Source organism: Cervus elaphus, chromosome 10, assembly GCF_910594005.1.
Source record: "Cervus elaphus chromosome 10, mCerEla1.1, whole genome shotgun sequence".
Classification (NCBI taxonomy): domain Eukaryota; kingdom Metazoa; phylum Chordata; class Mammalia; order Artiodactyla; family Cervidae; genus Cervus; species Cervus elaphus.
The window spans coordinates 18,697,462-18,717,841 of record NC_057824.1 but is presented as its reverse complement, the minus strand read 5'-3'; the positions used below and the strand labels follow the sequence as shown (position 1 = coordinate 18,717,841).

General features: G+C 48.2%; 1 protein-coding gene across 7 annotated transcripts in view; it reads left to right on the top strand.

Annotated features, from left to right (window-relative positions):
• The window catches only part of GLYR1 (glyoxylate reductase 1 homolog), a 32,596-nt gene that overhangs the window by 8,099 nt on the left and 4,117 nt on the right, over positions 1 to 20,380 (top strand). For 2 of the 7 annotated variants that reach the window (XM_043914238.1, XM_043914244.1), the window contains exons 4-15: positions 2,320 to 2,458; positions 3,001 to 3,243; positions 6,822 to 6,908; positions 7,769 to 7,825; positions 8,532 to 8,582; positions 8,671 to 8,744; positions 11,131 to 11,230; positions 16,259 to 16,369; positions 17,046 to 17,147; positions 17,850 to 18,012; positions 18,330 to 18,509; positions 19,121 to 19,245. In XM_043914238.1, the coding sequence (XP_043770173.1) occupies positions 2,320 to 2,458; positions 3,001 to 3,243; positions 6,822 to 6,908; positions 7,769 to 7,825; positions 8,532 to 8,582; positions 8,671 to 8,744; positions 11,131 to 11,230; positions 16,259 to 16,369; positions 17,046 to 17,147; positions 17,850 to 18,012; positions 18,330 to 18,509; positions 19,121 to 19,245 (1,432 nt within the window). The remainder of the gene's footprint in view (positions 1 to 2,319; positions 2,459 to 3,000; positions 3,244 to 6,821; positions 6,909 to 7,768; positions 7,826 to 8,531; positions 8,583 to 8,670; positions 8,745 to 11,130; positions 11,231 to 16,258; positions 16,370 to 17,045; positions 17,148 to 17,849; positions 18,013 to 18,329; positions 18,510 to 19,120; positions 19,246 to 20,380) is intronic. The other 5 variants (XM_043914241.1, XM_043914240.1, XM_043914239.1 and 2 more) reach the window with 5 other exon arrangements.

Here is a 20,380-nt window from a genome sequence, read left to right as displayed (position 1 = left end):
GCAACCACCACAGAAAGCCTGCACAGTCATCTGTTGTTTTAGCCCAGAGGCCAGCAGTCCAGCCTCCCTGACATGCCTGGAAGGCTTCATTTACTGAGTAATTATTGAGCACCAGTTGCATGCCAGTTCCTGCCTGGCTGGCCTCAGTAGGACCTTGCTGAAGCTCCAGCTGAAAAGCACACTCTTTTTTAAGGAGACAGAGTTTTGCAATATAGTTTTTGGAGAAAAAATTATTGAAATGGCCAAAGTAAATTTCCGTTCATTGTGCTTTCAGGAGATAATCCTTCTGGGGCTCTGCTGGGCTCATGTTTTATTTACTATTTTTCTGATGTGACAGGATGTTTCTCCAGCAGAAGGTGATTTCTTAGGTAGATTAACATTTCTCTTGAAGTCATACTTAAACTGTCACTTCTTTTAGCAAACTTATTTTCACTTTTCAAAGATGGTCATAAGAGAGGGAAATTTCATTTTAGTATCTCAAATGCCAGTCTTTATTTAGGATGAATCAATTTTGACTATTGCTGTTCTCTTGGCAGAACTCAGTAATCCACTTAAAATGCTTCAATGGAAGATAGGCCTGGGTTTATTGGTGCTTTCTCCACAAATATCCTCACCTTTCCACTTGCTCTGAGTCCTCGGTTAGTGTGAGGAGATGGGGGAAGAGGGATTTAGGAATCAGGATTCTTACAGTCCTTTCTCAGGGACGCTTGATTAAAATCACCCCATCCGTCTTACACTAGGAATGCATGCAGGTCTCAGCATCTGACCTGAAGCTGGGAGAAGGAGGAGGTTTCTTTGAGGATTGTAGGTCTCTAAGTTTCACTACTGATACTGAGTAATTTTTCACCTCAGAGCTCCCAGTTAATCTGAAAGTTTAACTTACTTTTCATCTGATTGTGCTGGTGGTTTGGCCTTTTAACATTGTAAACACACTTGCTGAATAATACGGGGTCAATTTAATTCCATTTTTCGTCCTTATAGATTGGACCCATGGGGTCTGTTGTGTCCAATTTCAGACTTCAGGATGAGTTGGTCACTTGGAAGTTACCTGCTTACCTCATCTTTTTGGAAATCTGCAGTGAGACCAGTGTCCGAGTCCCCATTCACTGTTTTGTTCGCGCTCGTCTTGTTTACCCACAGATAATATGCCTAGTCCTAGTTTGCAGACTGATGGTTCCAGATGTTGTGTTTTTACAGACCCATTATTACAGCCATTCGCACAACACGGAGCACAGGTGGCTGTTGCTGGGTTAGTAGCACTATTTTTATGTGCAGAGGTTAGCACTTCGACTATTATTAGTGAGTATTCTCTAGCTTTCTCTAAAGGAAAGAAGCCTAAGTTAATGTAATAGCCCCATTTCTATATCCTTTACCTGACCCACTTTTCTGAAGGTTATGCTATGAAACCTCTGAGTTTTACAAGGTAAAATATGTAAATAGACTCTTAACCTTGCCAAGCCTATAATTCTCTCCATTGTACCGTGTTTTGGAAACTGACCGTCATTTAAGGAAACCACAAAAGCCACTGGGGGCAGATTCGTGCAGGTTAGGGTGGCAGGCCAGTTATTCCAGGGTTGATGGCTCTTTTCATTCTCACATGTTACGCATTGGTGGTGGGAATCAAAAATCAGAAGAATATGTTTCTCTCCCTTTAATCACAGGCAGAGCCTTGTTTCTGAAGCCTCCTTTTGTGACTGCTGCCCTTGTTCCGAACCGTGTGTCACCTGTTTTGTGTGGTTCAGTAGCCCTGGGTACAATCATTCATGAAGAAATACAAGCTCCAAGACTGCAGACATCTGCAGGAGCAGCAGGTTTTTGAAGCTGTTGCCTTACTTTAGCTCTCGGAGCATCCCTGAGTCTTGGGATTGACAGGTCATCGGTCTGACTGAGGTTTTTGACTGGCAGTGATGCTGCTATGGTTGATAGTGCCAAAAGTCCTGATTTCCTAGGCTCCAGATGGAGCCATTTGTGTTGTGAGAGTGGGAGCGCATCTCCAGGTTTCCTTTGTCCTGAGCTAGTGGCAGGGTGTGTGTGTTTCAGCATGGAAGGCTGGTGAATGAGAGTGGAAATAACCCACAACGGTGACTTTATTTGGAGGATGCTGATTTTGGTGGTGGTGGTTTGACTTGTTTCCGGAAAACATACTTTTAGGCTCAAGAGTCTAGGGGGTGGTCAGTAGTATGTTTTGAAAACATGGCAGGCCTGTTTCAAAGACCAGTTAAACCAAATGGATACTTGCCCTCTGCTGGGGTGAGATCTTTGATACTTTCTGGCATAAGCAGTGTGGATCATGTCCTTGCTCTGTATGTTTTCTGCCAGTGCCTGGATCAAAGTGGAACAGCTCAAGCCGTATCATGCACATAAGGAGGAAATGATCAAGATCAACAAGGGGAAGCGATTCCAGCAGGCTGTGGACGCGGTGGAGGAGTTCCTCAGGAGAGCCAAAGGGAAGGACCAGGTGAGAGGCCCCGTGGTTCTCACTCTGTGCCGACTCCAGGCTGGTTCTTTTCTGCATAGTAACTAACAGATTAAGTATCGCCCGAACCTGAAGCTATTCTCGTGAAATGCCAGTGGGGAGAGAGCTACTTTAGGTCTAAGGCATCAGCATTTTGCTGATCAGATTGAAACTCCATGCATCTGGTTGACCTTTTTGGAATAGATTGTTGCCCTCAGGAAAGTCGTTTAGACCCAGCAGACGTCCCTCAGCTTTTGAGTACAGCACAGGCCTTCTCCCTTTTATGGAGGTTAGGAGCATGCCTCTGGGATCTGTCCACTGCCTGAATGTAAATCCAGTTTGGGGACTGTGGCGAATGACTTGAATTTTATTTTACTCTACTTCCCCAAATGTAAGCAGGGGTGACAGCAGCGCCTACTTCATAGGACTGTCAGGTGGATAACGCATGTACAGAAGTGCTCACCACCGGGCGTGGCCCGCGTAAATAGGGGTCGCGACGGTAGCAGCCATTGTGGTGGTTATCACTATTATTATTAAACTTACAGACGTCATCCCACAGTTCTGCTGATGACAAGAATCGGCGTAATTCCAGTGAGGAGAGAAGTAGGCCAATCTCAGGTGATGAGAAGCGCAAGCTTAGCCTGTCTGAAGGGAAGGTGAAGAAGAACATGGGAGAAGGAAAGAAGAGGGTGCCTTCAGGCTCCTCAGAGCGAGGCTCCAAGTCCCCTCTGAAGAGAGCCCAGGAGCAGAGTCCCCGGAAGCGGGGTCGGCCCCCCAAGGACGAGAAGGTTGGTTCTGTCTCTGTAGCTTCTGGGACTGGTGACTGTCCTTCTACAGGGCAGAGTCTAGCTCTCCTGTGTGCTTCAGCTCCCTGAACGGACATAGGGTCCCTTGCTCTGTGCTGCCCTAAAGAATTCTGCAGACAGGGAAGGGGCATGGCCTGGACGCACAGGCGTGACAGGAACACAGAACTCGAGCGTTCAACCAGACACATGGTCAGGGGAGTAGAAGGGTCCACTGAGCCAGCGTGCAAGGGCTGAGCAGGAAAGAAGGGAAGGGCTTCCGTGGACGAAGGGCACAGCCCACGTGGGCGTGTTCTTGGCGGGCGTAGTCTTAGTCCTGGTACAGGACAGATGGGTAAAGGCAGCTTGTCACTAGGTCATGGAGAGCCTCCAGGTCTGCTTAAGCAGTGTTGTGCCACCATGGAGTCAGTAGGGTGGCGTGAAGGTGTCAGAGCTGGACGTGGAGGTGGCGGTGTGTGCCAGGCTGTGTGTTACAGGTCACGGCTGGCAGTGAAGGAAGGCTCAAAGCCGATGAGAAGGGTAACATCAGGTGTGTGTTCATAATGGGATTTCCTTGGGGAGGGGGAGGGGAGAGTTAGCAAATACTGAAAGGAACTGTGTGAGAAGCACTTCAGAGGAGGAGTTGGTAAGATTTGGTGACTGGTTGCATCTAGGGGATGATGAGAAAAGGGGAAGGGAGATGATTTCAAGTCTGTGCCTGGAGAAACGTGCCTTTCTTCTGAGCAGAGGAGCTGGCTTTTGGGGCGAGAGGACCAGTTCCATGTGTGATGACATTGAGTGATGTCTAGACTACCAGGGAGGCTTCCAGGAACATAGGATGGAAATGTTGGTGTGGGGGAGCAAATATCTAGAGAGGACATTAGATCCTGGAGCCCTGATTGTGGTTATCTTGAGGGAAAGCCAGGAGAGAGGAGAGGGGAGGGAAGAAGTTGGCTTTGAAGAGAGAACGCCCACAGCTCCAGGCTGGAAGAAGTGGGTGGAGCTGGCGAAGGGAAGTAAGGCAGAAGTAACATACCTCTCACCTTTCCAGAAAGATCTATGTGGGTCTTGGAAGCCAGAGGAGGAAGATTTTAGGTGAAGCAGGTAGTCTGTCAACACACAGGGGAAGATTGTTAGAGCAGGATCAGAGGCTGGAAGCCAGATGGCCGGCACAGACCTGGGATGATGGGGCCGTGATGAAATGCTGGAAATCAGATGGAGGCGCACAAGTTGAGATACCAGCGAGACCAGGCAGGGATGGGAAGAGGGTGCTCAAGTAGGAGGCTGAGCTGAAGGTGTTAGGGTGGCAGCAGCTGCCATCTGGCGAGGCCATGCCCCATGCTCGGACTCCCAGCCAACTTTTGCCAGATCCTTTGGTTTTTCTCAAGAGAAGCTGGAAATACAGATTTTTTTTTTTTTTTTTGAAATACAGATTTTAAGTGAAATGTTCCTATTTTATATATTAGAAGCTAATTCAAATTTTTACAACATTTCTAAGTCCAAAGGAACATCACTCTGGACTACATTCAGCCTGTCGGCTGCCGCAATACAACCTCTGCTTTAGAGCGGGTCCTTCTGGCTGTTCAGTGACCTAAGACAGAATAGATGAGAGCAGCTGAGTGGTGGGGACAGCCCGGGTGACCAGGAGCGCAGGGAACCTCCGGCCAGAGGGGAGGGAAGTTTAGAAACTGCCGGGTGTGGTGCATGAAGAACTTTCAGGAGATGTGATCTGGCTTGACCCGGTTGAGTTGATTTCGTGGGGACCCACAGAAATCTGGGCTGCTGGGTTTTATCTGTTCTCCAAATGCATGCTGTCCGGCATCTCACACCACGGATCTCACCACCTCCTGTGCTCACCCTGAAGAGAAACAGCTTCTTTGGGGGTAAAGGGAAGTATGAAGGAGAGGAAAGGAGGCGGCCCTGGGGTCTCCATGACCTGCTACAGCTGTATGACCGTGGCCAGCTCCCTTCACCTCAGTTTCCTTGTTTGGTCATTGAAGATAACAGTGCATCTTAGGTTTATTTTAAGAATTAAATGAGTAACACAAGCCAAGGACTTAAGATAGTGCCTGCAGCACTATACATTTGACAAACATTGCACATTTATTATTTTTCAGCAGAAGCGTTTGTGTGGTGAGAGTGTGGTGGTTGTAGTGCACTCCTGGGGGCCACTGCCAGGCTTATGTGGAGGGACTCTTCTCACACAAGCATGTGTGTTGCTATAGTGATCGTCATTTGGCTGGCGAGCTCCTCATGAAGCAGAGTGCAGTAGTGTAGCTGGGCAGAGCCCCCGATGAGTGCTGTTCTGAGCCATAATCCTCTGTCCCGTGAGGGTTAGCGGAAAAGGCTGAGCTCGATGGCAGGGGTGTTGATTACGTGCGGGAAGGCGAAGGCTGGGTTTGTGTCCAGCCCCATGGGGGAGCCATGCTCAGGGGGTGCACACACACCCTCTCTCTGGGGCTCGAGTCCTGAGAGGAGAACTGGGACTGTGGGCACAGACCACGGGACAAAACAGAGCTGTCCTGTGGCCCTCCTAAAAATCCAGACTCATGCAGTCAATCAGGAGTGGAGGCCTTTGCTCAGTGCTGGATGGACCCACAGCTGTTTTCCTGCCTTACTCTTGTTCTGTTGTTATGGTCACTAGGCTAGTGACCATTTACATTTAAATTAGTTTACATAAAACCCAAATTAAAATCCAGTTGCTCAAGTCACACTGGCCGCATGACAGGTGCTCCATAGTGACACAAGCTTCCTGGCTGTTGGCCTGGACCAATGGGATACGGAGCACGGCCATCGTGACAGCAGCTTCTCTGGGGCAGCGCTGCTCTGGGCTACTTGGTTTCGCTTTCTGCATCTCCACACCAGTCTGGAGATCTAGGGATAAAGCTACAGCTCGTCTGCTCCTGCCCCTCTGCCGCAGGCTGCCTCGTGTCCCTGTCCCCATTTGCTGTCTCCCAGCCTCGGTGGCCCTACTGACACTTGCCCGCAGCTGTCTAGTGGAGAGCGTCACCTGCTGCGCTGAGCTCTTGACTCGCTGCCCCCACGACACCTTCCTTCTGTCTGGGGGGAGAGTGGACTCCTGGATCCTGACTGCCCCAGGATCTAGTTCTGGCTTCATCACTTAGTGGCTCTAAAATGTTGGGCAGATCTCCTCACTGCACCACGTAGCTTCCTTAGGGTTTTTTTGAGATACAATGGATTCCTTTTTAAGTCAGTACTATTTTTCTAATGCTCATTATTTGCAATAAGGAGTTTTCCCTGTGACCTGCTGATCACACTACAGACCACAGTTGGTCTTTCAGGTTACCTCCATCCTTGAGGAAATTTGGCCCAGGAACACATTTGTCATTTCTGGACCAGAGAAAAGAAAGCTTCCCTCTGTGTTGATAAGGACTCGCCCTGTTTCTCCCGATAAGACAGTCCTCAGAGCTGTGCCTGGGGAGACCATGGAGCTGGCTAGGGGAGTTTGGGGTGGAGTGTGACTGAAGGAAGCAAAGCAGTGAAGAGGGGCCCCCGACTGAGGGAGGAGGACCCCTGCTCCTGAGGTGCCACAGTGTTGTGACCACCTGTCTTTCCCTCTGTAGGACCTCAGCATCCCTGAGTCCAGTACTGTGAAGGGGATGATGGCTGGACCCATGGCCACATTTAAATGGCAGCCGAACGTGAGCGAGGTAATGACCCCTCCCTTGGGCCATGACAAGCCCAGCCTCAGAGCTGGTTTCCCAGCCTGACTGTGGTGTGCTTTTCCCAACACTTTTTACTTGCCAATGAATACAGAAGTGTGTGAGTCCACCCTGGCACAGGTTTGTGTCAAGTTTGATTTAACTCACTCCAGACCGTTTGGCATACCCACTTAACCATCAGGTATATAATCACATATCCATGTTACAGGTTTTTGCTTTTGGGAGTAGTGTTGATTTTTACAAAAGTGGGATCATTCTGCAGTTTTTTTCCACTTGGTACTTTATAGACACACTTTGATCACGTACACGGCTGTGATGTTTGGTTACCTGCACAGTGCCTTATCCTTGGAGTGGGTGCGCCTGCTGTTCCCCTGCTGCTGGACCTGCTTATGAAAAGCCCTTGAAAGTCCTGCAGTCGTTGCCTCCTCCTTTCTGTTAATATTAACCCTCGGTGAGCATTTGGCACCAGGTACAAGTGGGCCAAAATCCTAAGACTGGAGGAGCCTGAGAATTTGGCTTGGTCTGCTGGGTCATCTGAAGTGACTGGTGAATGCTGGATTTAAAAATCACTGGTACACTTTTTAATTATTTTTCCACAGTGTTTGGGAGTAATTTATACACCAGCCTGGCAGAAACATCCATTCTTTTCCACTTGAAGCCAGTTTTCCTCCAGTTGGAATGGGCATTGTTTATAAAAGGCTTAGAACCAGAGTGGGAAAAGAGTTTCCAGGCAGTTGTAAGCTCAGCTCCCAAAGATGTGTCAGCCAGAGGAGAGACTGGTTATCAGTAGAGGGAGGTGACCTCTGGTGGAAGATAACTTGTTTTATTAAATCATTTTCTGATTTCAGCCTGTTAAAGATGCAGACCCTCATTTCCATCACTTCCTGCTCAGCCAAACTGAGAAGGTAGGTTTGTTCCTTGAGATTCTTGATCCTCCATTAGGAGCTGGCCTGAGGGGAGAGTGCTGCTTCGTTGGAGCCTCACCCTAGTCTGCTGCCTGTACTGCTGTCCAAAGCAGCAACTAGTTAAATTTAAATCACATAGGGGACCACTCGTGAATCAGGCATTGTTAAGATTTAAAAGGAACCCAAAGCTTTTAAAACTTAGTGGCTGTGTGCTTGAGACATTTGTGGTTGCCCTCAGAGTCTAGGACAGAAAGCCAGCCTCAGGAGCTGGCGTCCACCCACGGGTGGCCAGAGCTGCTGGATGAAGATGGTCTTCCTTGAGCCCGGGGGTTGGGGCAGTCTCCCCAGGTCTCTCCAGGGCTGCCAGGTAGGCTGAGCCCTGATAGGGTCTGCTGATGGTGTGTGACCTTGGAGTTGACACATCAGGATTCCAAGGCCAGGTACACTGACCATGCCCATAATTCTGGACGTATAAACCTGTGATTTTCAGCATCATCACCAGCAAAAAGCACCTTGTAGAGCCACATGAGAGCTGAGTGGAGTAATGCGAATTAAGTTTTCGCGTGTTGGAGTTCAGCAGAGTTGTACACCAAATAAGTTTTGATCTTAACTTTCTGTTTTGGGTCTTGCCTCAGTAGGGAAATAGTAACTAAGACGAGTTAAATGTCCAGTTTAATAAGTGATTTTTTTTTTCACTCTTTATTAGCCAGCTGTCTGTTACCAGGCAATCACAAAGAAGTTGAAAATATGTGAAGAGGTAAGTAGGTTCCACGCCTCCTGACTTTTATTCTCACCGGGGCCTGGCACAGGCAGGCCAGCCTGACAGCCTGTGTTTCCTCCCCCAGGAGACGGGGTCCACCTCCATCCAGGCCGCAGACAGCACGGCAGTGAATGGCAGTGTCACACCCACAGACAAAAAGTAGGGCCTTCGGGGGAAGGGCTTCCTTGGGCTCTGGTTCTGTGGAGCTGGGGGTGACCTCAAGGGGGCTTACTAAGGGTTGTGTCCCAGCCGTTGCTGGGACTAAGTGGAAAGGGAAAATTGTAATTCTTAACTATTTGCCTGGGAGTAACTTGACTTGCGGGAGACAGAAATTGCCCTGTGAATGTACTGTGGATTTGCTCACTAGTGAGTCTCCTAAGCAGGGAACACTTGGGTCAGTGGTTCTCAGACCTTCCTATGCCTCGGAACCACCTGGAAGACCCTTCGTAAAACACCAATTGCTGGGCTGCACCCCTAGAGTTTCTGGATCAGTCGGTCTCAGGTGGACCAGTTCCCAGATAAGTGGCTGCTCATCAGGAGACCACACTTGAAGAACTCCTGACCTTGGCCCTGGTGGGGGCAGGTGGGAGCAAGAGATGAAGGCAGCCCGTTGTCCTGCCTTCCCCAGTCCTCCCAGTGTACCTGCCGGCTGCCCTCCACCCCACCCAGACAAGTGGGGTGCTTCGACTGCGGTCCCCAGGCCTTAGCTGGCATCCACCCTCGCCTTTGCCTCTATTCTGACAGCCCCTTGTGCTTCCCAGTCGTGATGATGAGGAGGGCTCTTAAGGAAGGAGCATTCTCCTGAAGAACGTCTGAATCTCCCATCTGAGTCTTCTGTGCGGTTCTTTCTCAGACTAAAAACACTTTTTTTGTGCGTTGAAGTCACTTGTTCAACCAGATATATTTGGTGAACTTCCATTGTGGTGTGAAGGAGCTGGAGGCATGTGCTAATTAAAGGAGGAATGGGTGTCACCCATTAAATGAGGAATGTGTTGGCTTTTTTTTAAGAAGTCCAACTCCAGGCCAAGGACAGAGTCCAGTGTTTTGTGCCATCACTCAAATCCTTTTTTATTATGAGTGTAAAGCCAGCTACTGAGCAGATTAGCTGCATCGTACCCAGTCCACCTGGTCCACATTTTCCTTGCCTCAAGGACATCATGAGCAACTGTCAGTTGCCGTGTAGAAATGCATAAACTTTATCCCCAGGTCTTCTGGGTGTCCTGGAACACTGAACAAAGGAAAGAGAATTAGTCTGTCATGATTTAGAATCCTAGAGAAAACTGGTTGCCACCCAGGTAGCTGTGAATAACAGATTATACCTTTGGTGAGGAGGGTGGTAGGTTCCATTTTCAGCATTTGATTCAGGTGACTTAGAGCAGGCTAGACAGAGAACATGAGAGTGTTGTATTCCCGCAAGGATAGGGGAACCTTTGAGCCAGTTGGCAGAGGTGGCTGTGGATATGGCTCCCAGGAGACTGAAAATACTGAAGGATAACAGCGGTCAGAGTGGAGAAGCTGCAGACAACGTTAGCGCTGAGAGAGAGACAAGTTGGAAATGAGACCATGAGGTAGTAAATGAAGAAAGAGGCGAAGAAAAAGAGAAAGAGGCGTTGTTTAGCCATGTCTCGTGCAAGGAGAGAGAAAGAATTGTAGGAACCAAGAAGAGACATTTGAGCAAGATAAACTCATCCATTGAACCATGTGGCAGTTACAAGCCCCAAGTTCTGGGGCTGCAGGAAGGAGCAAGCGAGCTGTAGCAAGTGCAGGTAAGCAGCACGTACTGACCACCTGCGTTTTAGTCACAGAAGGAGCGTGATGGGCCTGCAGTTAAGCAGGCGTGGGGGAGCAGAGGAGGAGGGGCCCAGAGGGAGCAATACGGGGGAAAGAGAGATTCAGGGGAAGACTCCACGCAATGGGGAAGATGGACTCCACAGAGCAGGCGAGGCTTTGAAGAAGCGTGGCGAAGCCCATCCCTGCTGACTGCATGAAGAGGGCAGAGGTGGTGCAGAGCGTGAAGCCAGGAGGGGGAGGTGAGCACCAGGACCTGGGCTTGTGCAGGCGAGGACGGTGGGGGCTCCTGTTACGTGTCATGGATCCCAGGGTGCTCGAAGTTGGCCCCTCAAGGCCTTGCACCTGAGGTGGCTGGCGAGGAACTGTTGCATGCGCTGAAGATAAATGTCTGCTTTCTCACTGCAGTGGAGTTGTACGCTCAGCCCCTCCATCAAAGCAACAAGGAAATGGTTGGGAAGATTTGCTGTAACCTGTATGAGTCATACTTCTTGCAGTGGCAGTTGAGGGTTTAGAAATGCCTGTGTAAACTTAGAAGCACTTTTGAACAGGGGCGGAGTGAGAAAAGTGCGCTGTGCCAGCACTCCCGCTGGCTCTGCGGTTGTGGTATCAGACACTGCTCTGCAGTGTGCGTGATGGACTGAGGAGAGGTTCCCCAGGTTTAAGAGGAACAGAGCGAGGGTAGTACTGAGAATCCCACCCTGTCCTCCCCTCCACCCCATCCCCCACTCTGAACTGACCAGTCTCTCTTTTCTAGGATAGGATTTTTGGGCCTTGGCCTCATGGGAAGTGGCATCGTCTCCAACTTGCTAAAAATGGGTCACACGGTGACGGTCTGGAACCGGACTGCAGAGAAAGTAAGCATTCATGGTGGTGCTTCTTGGGTGGGTGGGATGGGACCTGAGGCCTTGGAGTTGGGGTAACTGAGGACAGGAGTCTCCCTGCTGTCTCTGCTCCACGTTCTGTGTGCCATGGAGTAGAAGCCAAGCTTCTAGTCCAGGCAGGGGAGGATGTAGGTAAGCCAGCATAGGATGCGATCATAAAAACTAAATATTGAAAATACCCAGGGGTATAAAATGAAATAGAAATTTACCCATCTCTGCCATTACCTGAAATAGGTAATAGAAGGTAATAGGGAAAAAAGCCCTGTCAGGTTTTTCCATGTGTGTGTGTGTGTGATGAATTCATTGATACGGAGAGTGTGCATCAGCGATCTGCTTCATCCGAGTCAGTGGCCAGGCTCTGTTGCGTTTGGATTCTGCTAACAGCCCTGTGCCACAGAACATTCTGCGGTGAAGGAGCGGTGCTGTGTCTGCGCTGGCCTCTGGGAGAGCCACTGACCACAGATGGCTCTGAAATACTGGGATTCATGGCTCATGGACTGAAGAATCGAATTTTAAGATTATTTCACTTAAGATTAAGCAGTGCTAGTGGCTACCATGTTGGACAGGACAGGTTCAGAAATTCTTAATCTAAGGTGGTCCGTGGCTTCACGGGGCCTGTGCCTGCCCTGAAATGGAATTCCAAGTCTTGTGTAATGGTCATGGCTCCCCTCAAGTTCTCATCCAGGAAAAGGTGAAGAACCATAATCTAAGTACCAGAAAAATAATGCACTGTGCTTGCCAGGGAGAGAGACCAAGAAGGAACCAGCCTCTTGAGGAACAAGGTGTGGCTGCACATGTGTCCATGAAGTGATGGGCGAGCATCCCATGTGTGCAACACGGGGAGAGCAGGAGTGCGGGGAGGTGGTAGAGCTGATGGGTTTGGAGTAACAAAAATGTTCCAGGCGAGGGAAGCAGTTCACTTGGTTGAAACAGCCCCGTTTCAAGAATAACAAGGAGCTCGTTGGAGAGGAGATGGAGCCTTGGAGAAAGGGCCCTGAAGGCTGTTCTAAGAGATGTGGGCCTCAAGTGCTGGGTGTGAGGTAGCCATTGCAGGACCTAGGTCAGGAGCGAAATCCCAGAGACCCTGTTGGCAGATATTTTGTGATTCACGGCCAGGGCAACCAGGAAATCTAGACACACATAGTTGAAGAACATTGGGAAGCTCCAAGTGTATGTTCCCATTTGATAGAAGTGCCTCTGGTCAGCCTGTTTCCTTGATTTGAAAGCCTGTTATAAACATGGCTATGCCTTTCAGATTAATTTATGAGAAGGCAGTACAGCAAAGCAGTCACGAATGTGGGTTTGGAATCAGTTGTTACCCTCTTTCTTCAAAAGAAAAAAACCAGAAGGAAACAAAATTTAATATTAATATAGATGTTTTTAGAAGTCTTAAAGAGTTACCAAAGAAAAAGATGAATAGGTTTTGGCACTACTTCCCACAACAACAAAAAAGAAAATTTGGAAAACAAGATTTTGGATTTTTAAAATTTTCCCACTACCCTAGCAGCTTCTGTGTTTTCCCATTGTGTGTGTGTGTGTGTGTTGAGGTATGGTTGATTTACAAAAGTGCATGAGTTCCAGGTGTGTGTGTGTGTGCGCGCGCGTGCGCATGTGTGTGTTGAGGTATGGTTGATTTACAGAAGTGCATTAATTCCAGGTGTGTGTGTGTGTGTGTGTGTAGGTACGGTTGATTTACAGAAGTGCATTAGTTCCAGGTGTGTGTGTGTGTGTGTGTGTGTGTGTAGGTACGGTTGATTTACAGAAGTGCATTAGTTCCGTGTGTGTGTGTGTGTGTGTGTGTTGAGGTACGGTTGATTTACAGAAGTGCATTAGTTCCAGGTGTGTGTGTGTGTGTGTGTTGAGGTACAGTTCATTTACAGAAGTGCATTAGTTCCAGGTGTGTGTGTGTGTGTGTGTGTGTGTGTGTGTTGAGGTCCGGTTGATTTACAGAAGTGTGTGTGTGTGTTGAGGTCCGGTTGATTTACAGAAGTGCATTAGTTCCAGGTGTGTGTGTGTGTGTGTTGAGGTACGGTTGATTTACAGAAGTGCATTAGTTCCAGGTGTGTGTGTGTGTGTGTGTGTGTGTTGAGGTACGGTTGATTTACAGAAGTGCATTAGTTCCAGGTGTGTGTGTGTGTGTGTAAGTACGGTTGACGTACAGAAGTGCATTAGTTCCAGGTGTGTGTGTGTGTGTGTGTGTGTTTTGAAGTACGGTTGATTTACAGAAGTGCATGAGTTCCAGGTGTACAGCTCAGTGAGTCAGAATTTGTACAAGTTATGCAGCATTGAAAGCTATTATGAAATAATGACTGTTTTTCTGTGTTGCAGTATATATCCTCGTAGCTTATTTATTTTATACGTAGCAGCTTGTACTATCCCCTACTCCTGTCTTGCCTCTCCCTGATTCCCTTTCGTCACTGGTAACCACTAGTTTGTTCTAAGTCTGTTTCTTTTTCGTTATATTCATTCGTTCTACTTTTTAAGTTCCATATATAAATACTGGAGAAGGAAATGGCAACCCACTCCAGTATTCTTGCCTGGAGAATTCTATGGACCAGGGAGCCTGGTGGGCTACAGTCCATGGGGTCTCAAAGAGTCGGCCACAACTGAGCAGGTAACACACACACACACAAGTGCAGGTGTAGAGTATTTGTCTGTCTCTGTCTGACTTATTTCACTAAGCACGATAGTATTCTCTAGGTCCATCCATAGTGTTGCACATGGCAGAACTTCTTTTTTTTAATGGCTTAATAATATTCCTATATTCCATAGTATGAATGTATGTTCATCCATTCATCTCTTGATGGGCACTTGGGTTGCTTCCATATTTTGGCTTTTGTAGTGCTGCTTTGAACATGTGGAGGACATGCAAATTAATGTTTTTATTTTCTTCAGATATAAAACCAGGAGTGGAATTTCTTATTAAACAGTTTAATAATGATATAAAGATTTTTAAATAGGTCACAAGGAGACAATCAACAAAGGTATTAGATATTTTGTACTTAGAAATAATCAAAATGTATCACACAAAGAAGTTGCTATTTTTGACTTGTTAAATCAAGTAGGACAAAAAGTTAATGTATTTATGGATACTGTGCTGTTTTTAAATAATGTATTCTATGCTGCTGATATGATAAAACCATTTTCAGAGCCTGTTTTTTACCCTCAGTTCAGTTCAGTTGCTCAGTCATGTCCAACTCTTTGCAACCCTGTGGACTGCAGCACACCAGGCCTCCCTGTCCATCACCAACTCCCAGAGTTGGCTCAAGCTCATGTCCATTGAGTCGGTGATGCCACCCAACCATCTCATCCTCTGTCATACCCTTCTCCTCCTGCCTTCAGTCTTTCCCAGCATCAGGGTCTTTTCCAATGATTCTTTTCTTCACATCAGGTGGTCAAAGTATTGGAGCTTCAGCTTCAGCATCAGTCCTTCCAAAGAATATTCAGGACTGATTTCCTTTAGGATGGACTGGTTTGATCTTGCAGTCCAAGGGACTCTCAAGAGTCTTCTCCAACACCACAGTTCAAAAGCATCAATTCTTCGGGGCTCAGCTTTCTTTATAGTCCAACTCTTACATCCATACATGACTACTGGAAAAACCATAGCTTTGACTGGACAGACCTTTGGCAGCAAAGTAATGTCTCTGCTTTTTAATAATGCTGTCTAGGTTGGTCATAGCTTTTCTTTCAAGGAGCAAGTGTCTTTTAATTTCATGGCTGCAATCACCATCTGCAGTGATTTTGGAGCCCAAGAAAATAAAGTCTGTCACTGTTTCCATTGTTTCCCCATCTATTTGCCATGAAGTGATGGGACCGGATGCCATGATCTTAAGTTTTTTGAATGTTGAGTTTCAAGCCAGCTTTTTCACTCTCCTCTTTCATTTTCATCAAGAGGCTCTTCAGTTCCTCTTCGCTTTCTGCCATAAGGGTGGTGTCATTTGCATATCTGAGGTTATTGATATTTCTCCTGGCAATCTTGATTCCAGATTGTGCTTCATCCTGCCTGGCATTTTGCATGATGTACTCTGCATAGAAGTTAAATAAGCTAGTTGACAATATACCACTTTGATGTACTCCTTTCATAATTTGGAACCAGTCTGTTGTTCCATGTCCAGTTCTAACTGTTGCTTTTTGACCTACAAGAAAAAGTTTTACCTTTCTTGTTGTTTTAGTCATTAAGTTATGCCCCACTCTTTTGCAAAACTATGGACTAGAGCCCACCAGGCTCTTCCATCCATGGATTTTTCCAGGCAAGAGTTCTGGAGTGGGTTGCCTCTTCCTTCTCCAGGGGATCTTCCAGACCCAGGGATCGAACCTGCATCTCCTGCATTGGCAGGTGGATTCTTTAGCACTGAACCACCTGGGAAGTCCCTTACATGTATTTGTTGGGGTCATTTATAATTAGGCCAGGAGAGCCATTAGGTAAATTCAGATATGTCTCTCAGTGGGGCAAATTAGATACAAAATCATAGGTCCAAATTATTCTAAATACTTTTTTTAATGCCCATAGAACAAGGAAATAGACCAAAATGTTAATGATATATTTTGTTATGAGATATTTCAGGTGATTTTAACTTTTTAAAAAAGAAGAGTTAGTGCTTTTTGCCCCCCCACCCAGAAGCAATTCAGTAGGAAGTGGCAGCCTGTTGGCCCCAGCCCTGCTTCCCCGGCTCACACAGCACTGGGCGGATTTTGCCACAGCCGAGACAGCCACAGAGAGCTGTGGACAAGTATTGTTCACATGCTGTTCTTGCTTCAGGAAGCCTCCAGCAGACACTTGTTTTGTGCTTCCTGTGGAGCAGAATGTGGAACACGCATCCTTGGCACCACGTTTGCAGAGACACAGGCTGTCCTTAAGGGGCTCCCGTCCACTTCCCCTCGAGCAGTCAGACCGCCTGCCTTGGGAGGCCACGCGGGAGCATGGGCGCTGCGTCTCTGGCCCGGCTAGTCTGTGTTCTGTGCACTACCTGCAGCTCACATTGGGATCTGTGACTTTTGCAGTGTGATTTGTTCATCCAGGAGGGGGCCCGCCTAGGAAGAACCCCCGCTGAAGTCGTTTCAACTTGTGACATCACCTTTGCCTGCGTGTCGGACCCAAAGGCAGCCAAGGACGTAAGGATCCCTCCCTCCCCTCAGCGTCTCAGTTTGTGGCCGGGAACGCTGGCCGGCCTCCTCCCCTTGTCCCCTGCACACCGAGTGAGTGTCTGCATGTGGGGGGTTGGGTGTCCTATTTGGGGGCCATCTCCCATTGTGAAGGGTGTTTGCATAGACTGAACACAAGACTTCCTTTAATTCAGAACAAAGAATGAAACTGACTGGGGTCCCTGAGGTCTGTGCTGAAATGGTTCCTGACAAGCTCATGTGTTCCTGGTGAGCTGGAAGCTTTGGGGCTGAGTGTGCCTTTGGTCCATGTGCCAAGTTCCTATATTTAGCTATCACTGTATTTGTATGCTTTAAAAGTTCAAGTGCAGTCGTTATCTTGTTGGACTCGTGACTAAACTAATCCAGGTAAATCCAAAGAAGCCAAAAAATAAATACTGACCTTTCATCTTTTCAGTGGGAGGCTTTTAATAAAAAGAGAAACACATATATTCTTTTTGAAGGTAAATGGGAACATAACATAAATTCTTCTCTTTCCCTTGCTTATTTACATACTCTTCTCTTTTGAGCTTTAATAATTAGCTTCTGTTTGGGAAATGAGCCAAAAAAATCAGCAGGACATTGACCTTAGGTCTGAGGGTCTCCGGCTGGGAGCCTGGGCTATTGCTTCTCCCTTGTGTCCCCACAGCTGGTGCTGGGCCCCAGTGGCGTGCTTCAGGGGATCCGCCCCGGGAAGTGCTATGTGGACATGTCAACGGTGGATGCTGACACAGTCACCGAGCTGGCCCAGGTAGCAGCCTCGTTCAGGCTGGCCCTCCAGCGTCCTTTCAGTTGGAGCCCAAGAGCCAGGCTCACCGCACCCTAGTGCGGGCCACATGGTTACTGCAGAGCCACAGCAGAGACTGGGACTCTAGCCTGTTTTCAGTCTCTGCCTTCAAGTCTACAGCTAGTCTGCGTGGCTGAGAGAGACGTGCTGCTTAGCTGGGAGAGGCGTCAGGTCCCGTGGCCGCCAGCCTCTCGGTTGGAAGCAGTCCAAGCTGCCAGCAGGGTCTTTGTGGTTTAAGCTTTGAGCTTTCTGCAGTTGATACTAGCAGAATATTCCCCCCCCCCACCCAAGCCTCTGGGCCAAGGTGAGGAGGTGGTGACTTGTGGCCCATGTGTGTTCAAAGGGTGGCTGAAATCAAAGAAGGGCAGTGTCTGTCCTAGAAAGTGTGGTCAGCCAAGCCATAGGTGTGGTTGTGTTGATGATATCTTTGTAATGGGAGCCTCTGAGGACCCCCAGCTCCTCGCTGTCTCCGGCATGGGATTCGGGCATCTGGTGGAGGACAGTCTGCTGGCCCTCCCCCAGCGTCAGCCCAGCACCTTGGTACATGGGTCTGCTCTGGGGCTCAGCGTGGAGGGCCTAGTGCTCCAGCCCCTGTGTGCTCCTTGCTTCCTGCCCAAGACCCTTGTGAGAGGCACAGCCTCCAGAAGCTGTGACTTTCCTTTCCAGGTGATTGTGTCCAGGGGGGGCCGCTTTCTGGAAGCCCCGGTCTCAGGGAATCAGCAGCTGTCTAATGATGGGATGTTGGTGATCTTAGCGGCCGGAGACAGGGGCTTGTATGAGGACTGCAGCAGCTGCTTCCAGGCAATGGGGAAGACCTCCTTCTTTCTAGGTAACACGCCTGCCCACCTGTCGGGCCACTGCAGGCCTGGAGGCTGGGTGGGCCACATCCCCTCTAGAGCACCCTGAGGACAGCGTCAGTCCCGCACGGCCTCTCTGCCTGGGGCCCCCGTGGGAAGGTTTCTTTGACTTGCACAGTCAGTGCCTGCAAGGAGGAAGAGCCAGAAGGGTCAGAGCCAGTTCTGTCAGGGGCAGGTGAATGGGGCCTCCCCTGGGTGTAGAGGTGGGTCCGAGCAGGGGTGAGGGTGGGCAGAAAGTCCCTCCCCGTGGGATTCCTGGGATGTGACCGCAGTTCTTTGCCGTGGGCAGGTGAGGTTGGCAACGCAGCTAAGATGATGCTGATTGTGAACATGGTCCAGGGGAGCTTCATGGCCACCATTGCAGAGGGGCTCACCCTGGCCCAAGTGACAGGCCAGTCCCAGCAGACACTCTTGGACATCCTCAATCAGGGACAGTTGGCCAGCATCTTCCTGGACCAGAAGTGCCAAAGTAAGTTGCCTTTGATCACTCTTGTTGCGTTTTAGTTTTGGTTCTAGCTGGGGAGCTGGGTCCGGCAGCCATCACAGAACAGTCTCTTCTTTGGGAGCTCCTTCTGTGTGAATGACACATCCTGTCCAGTCAGTCTGGCCCCCAATCAAAGTGAAGTGAAAGTCGCTCAGTCGGGTCTGACTCTTTGCGACCTCATGGACTATACAGTCTATGGAATTCTCCCTGCCAGAATACTGGGGTGAGTAGCCTTTCCTTTATCCAGGGGATCTTCCCAACCCAGGGATCAAACCCAGGTCTCCCTCATTGCAGGTGAATTCTTTACCAGTTGAGCCACAAGGGAAGCCCAAGAATACTGGAGTGGGTAGTCTATCCTTTCTCCAGCGGATCTTCCTGACCCAGGAATTGAACCGGGGTCTCCTGCGTTGCAGGCAGATTCTTTACCAGCTGAGCTCTGAGGGAAGCCCCGTAGGATTTGGGGGTGCAGGCTGGGAACTTGTCTCTTGGGTGTCTGAGGAGGAGGAAATGCTAGGTGTTGAGTCCTGACAGTGCTCCAGATGCTTTCTTATTAAGGATCCGTTTAATTCTTCCGGTGAATGCCTTTCCCTCCTCAGATATCCTGCAAGGAAACTTTAAGCCCGATTTCTACCTGAAATACATTCAGAAGGATCTCCGTTTAGCCATTGCGCTAGGTGATGCCGTCAACCATCCGACCCCCATGGCAGCTGCAGCCAATGAGGTAACTGCAGGAGACTGTGGGTGGGGCCGGCAAACTTCCCTTGTTTCCCTTACATTGCCCCCTCTGCCAACTTTGCCTTGGCTTGGCTGTGTCTGACCTCTCCAGGGGGAGTCTTAGATTGTTGATTTTAGGCTTTCCTTTTCTAAAGTTGTATGTGTCCTCCAATCCATGCTGACTTCACTGGGAATTCTTTGACCTGTGGATTACTTAAAAGTGTGTCAAATATGAGTAAAAACCCTAAAGGGTTTCCTAGATATCGAATCGTTATTGATTTCTAATGTATCTTTGTGGTCAAAAAATACATTCCATGTGGCTTTTAACTCTTTGCATCGATTCAGACTTGTTTTGTGGCCCAGCAGATGGTCTGTCTTGGTAGGTGTGCCATTTTCACTTAGGAAGACTGTGTGTTCTGCATATATCAGTTAGGTCGAGATAGTTGGTAGTATTTTTTCAGATCATCATTACTGACCTTTTTCTCCAGTTCTTTTAATTGCCAAGAAAGGGATGTTAAAATCTCCAGCTATCATTGTGGGATTATCTGTTTCCCCTTTAATTTTGTCCATTTCGCTTAATATCTTTGGAAGTTTTTGTTATTGGGCTCTTAGCCGTTTATGATTGTACTGTCTTCCTGATGAATTTTCCCTTTTGTTATTAAGAAGTGTCCATCTTGATCTTTGTCTTGACGTCTGTTGTCAGACTTTCATGTGGCCACTGTAGCTTTCTCAGGTTTACAGTTTGCGTGTGTTATATCTTTTATTTCAATCTGATAGAAGTATAATCTTTTAGAAAAACAGCTGAGCAATAGTTATCTTTGAATTGCAGTAAGAACCACATTTTGTGAAACACATACATATATAAATTATGTAGATTCATTGTAGAAGCTTTTCTCTTCCAAGTGCTATAAGCTGTATGCATTTTTATCCAAGTTAAATAGAGGTCCCTAGTGGCTTTTCCTGTAGAGGCAAAGAAATACAGATACACAGTACTGGGGAGTTCCCTGAGGGTCCAGTGGTTAGGACTCTGTGCTCCCACTGGTGGGGGCCTCGGTTTGATCCCTGGTTGGGGGACTAAGGTCCCACAAGCTGAGCAGTACAGCCAAAAATCAGTAAAAAACATACAGTACTGTTCTCTTTAA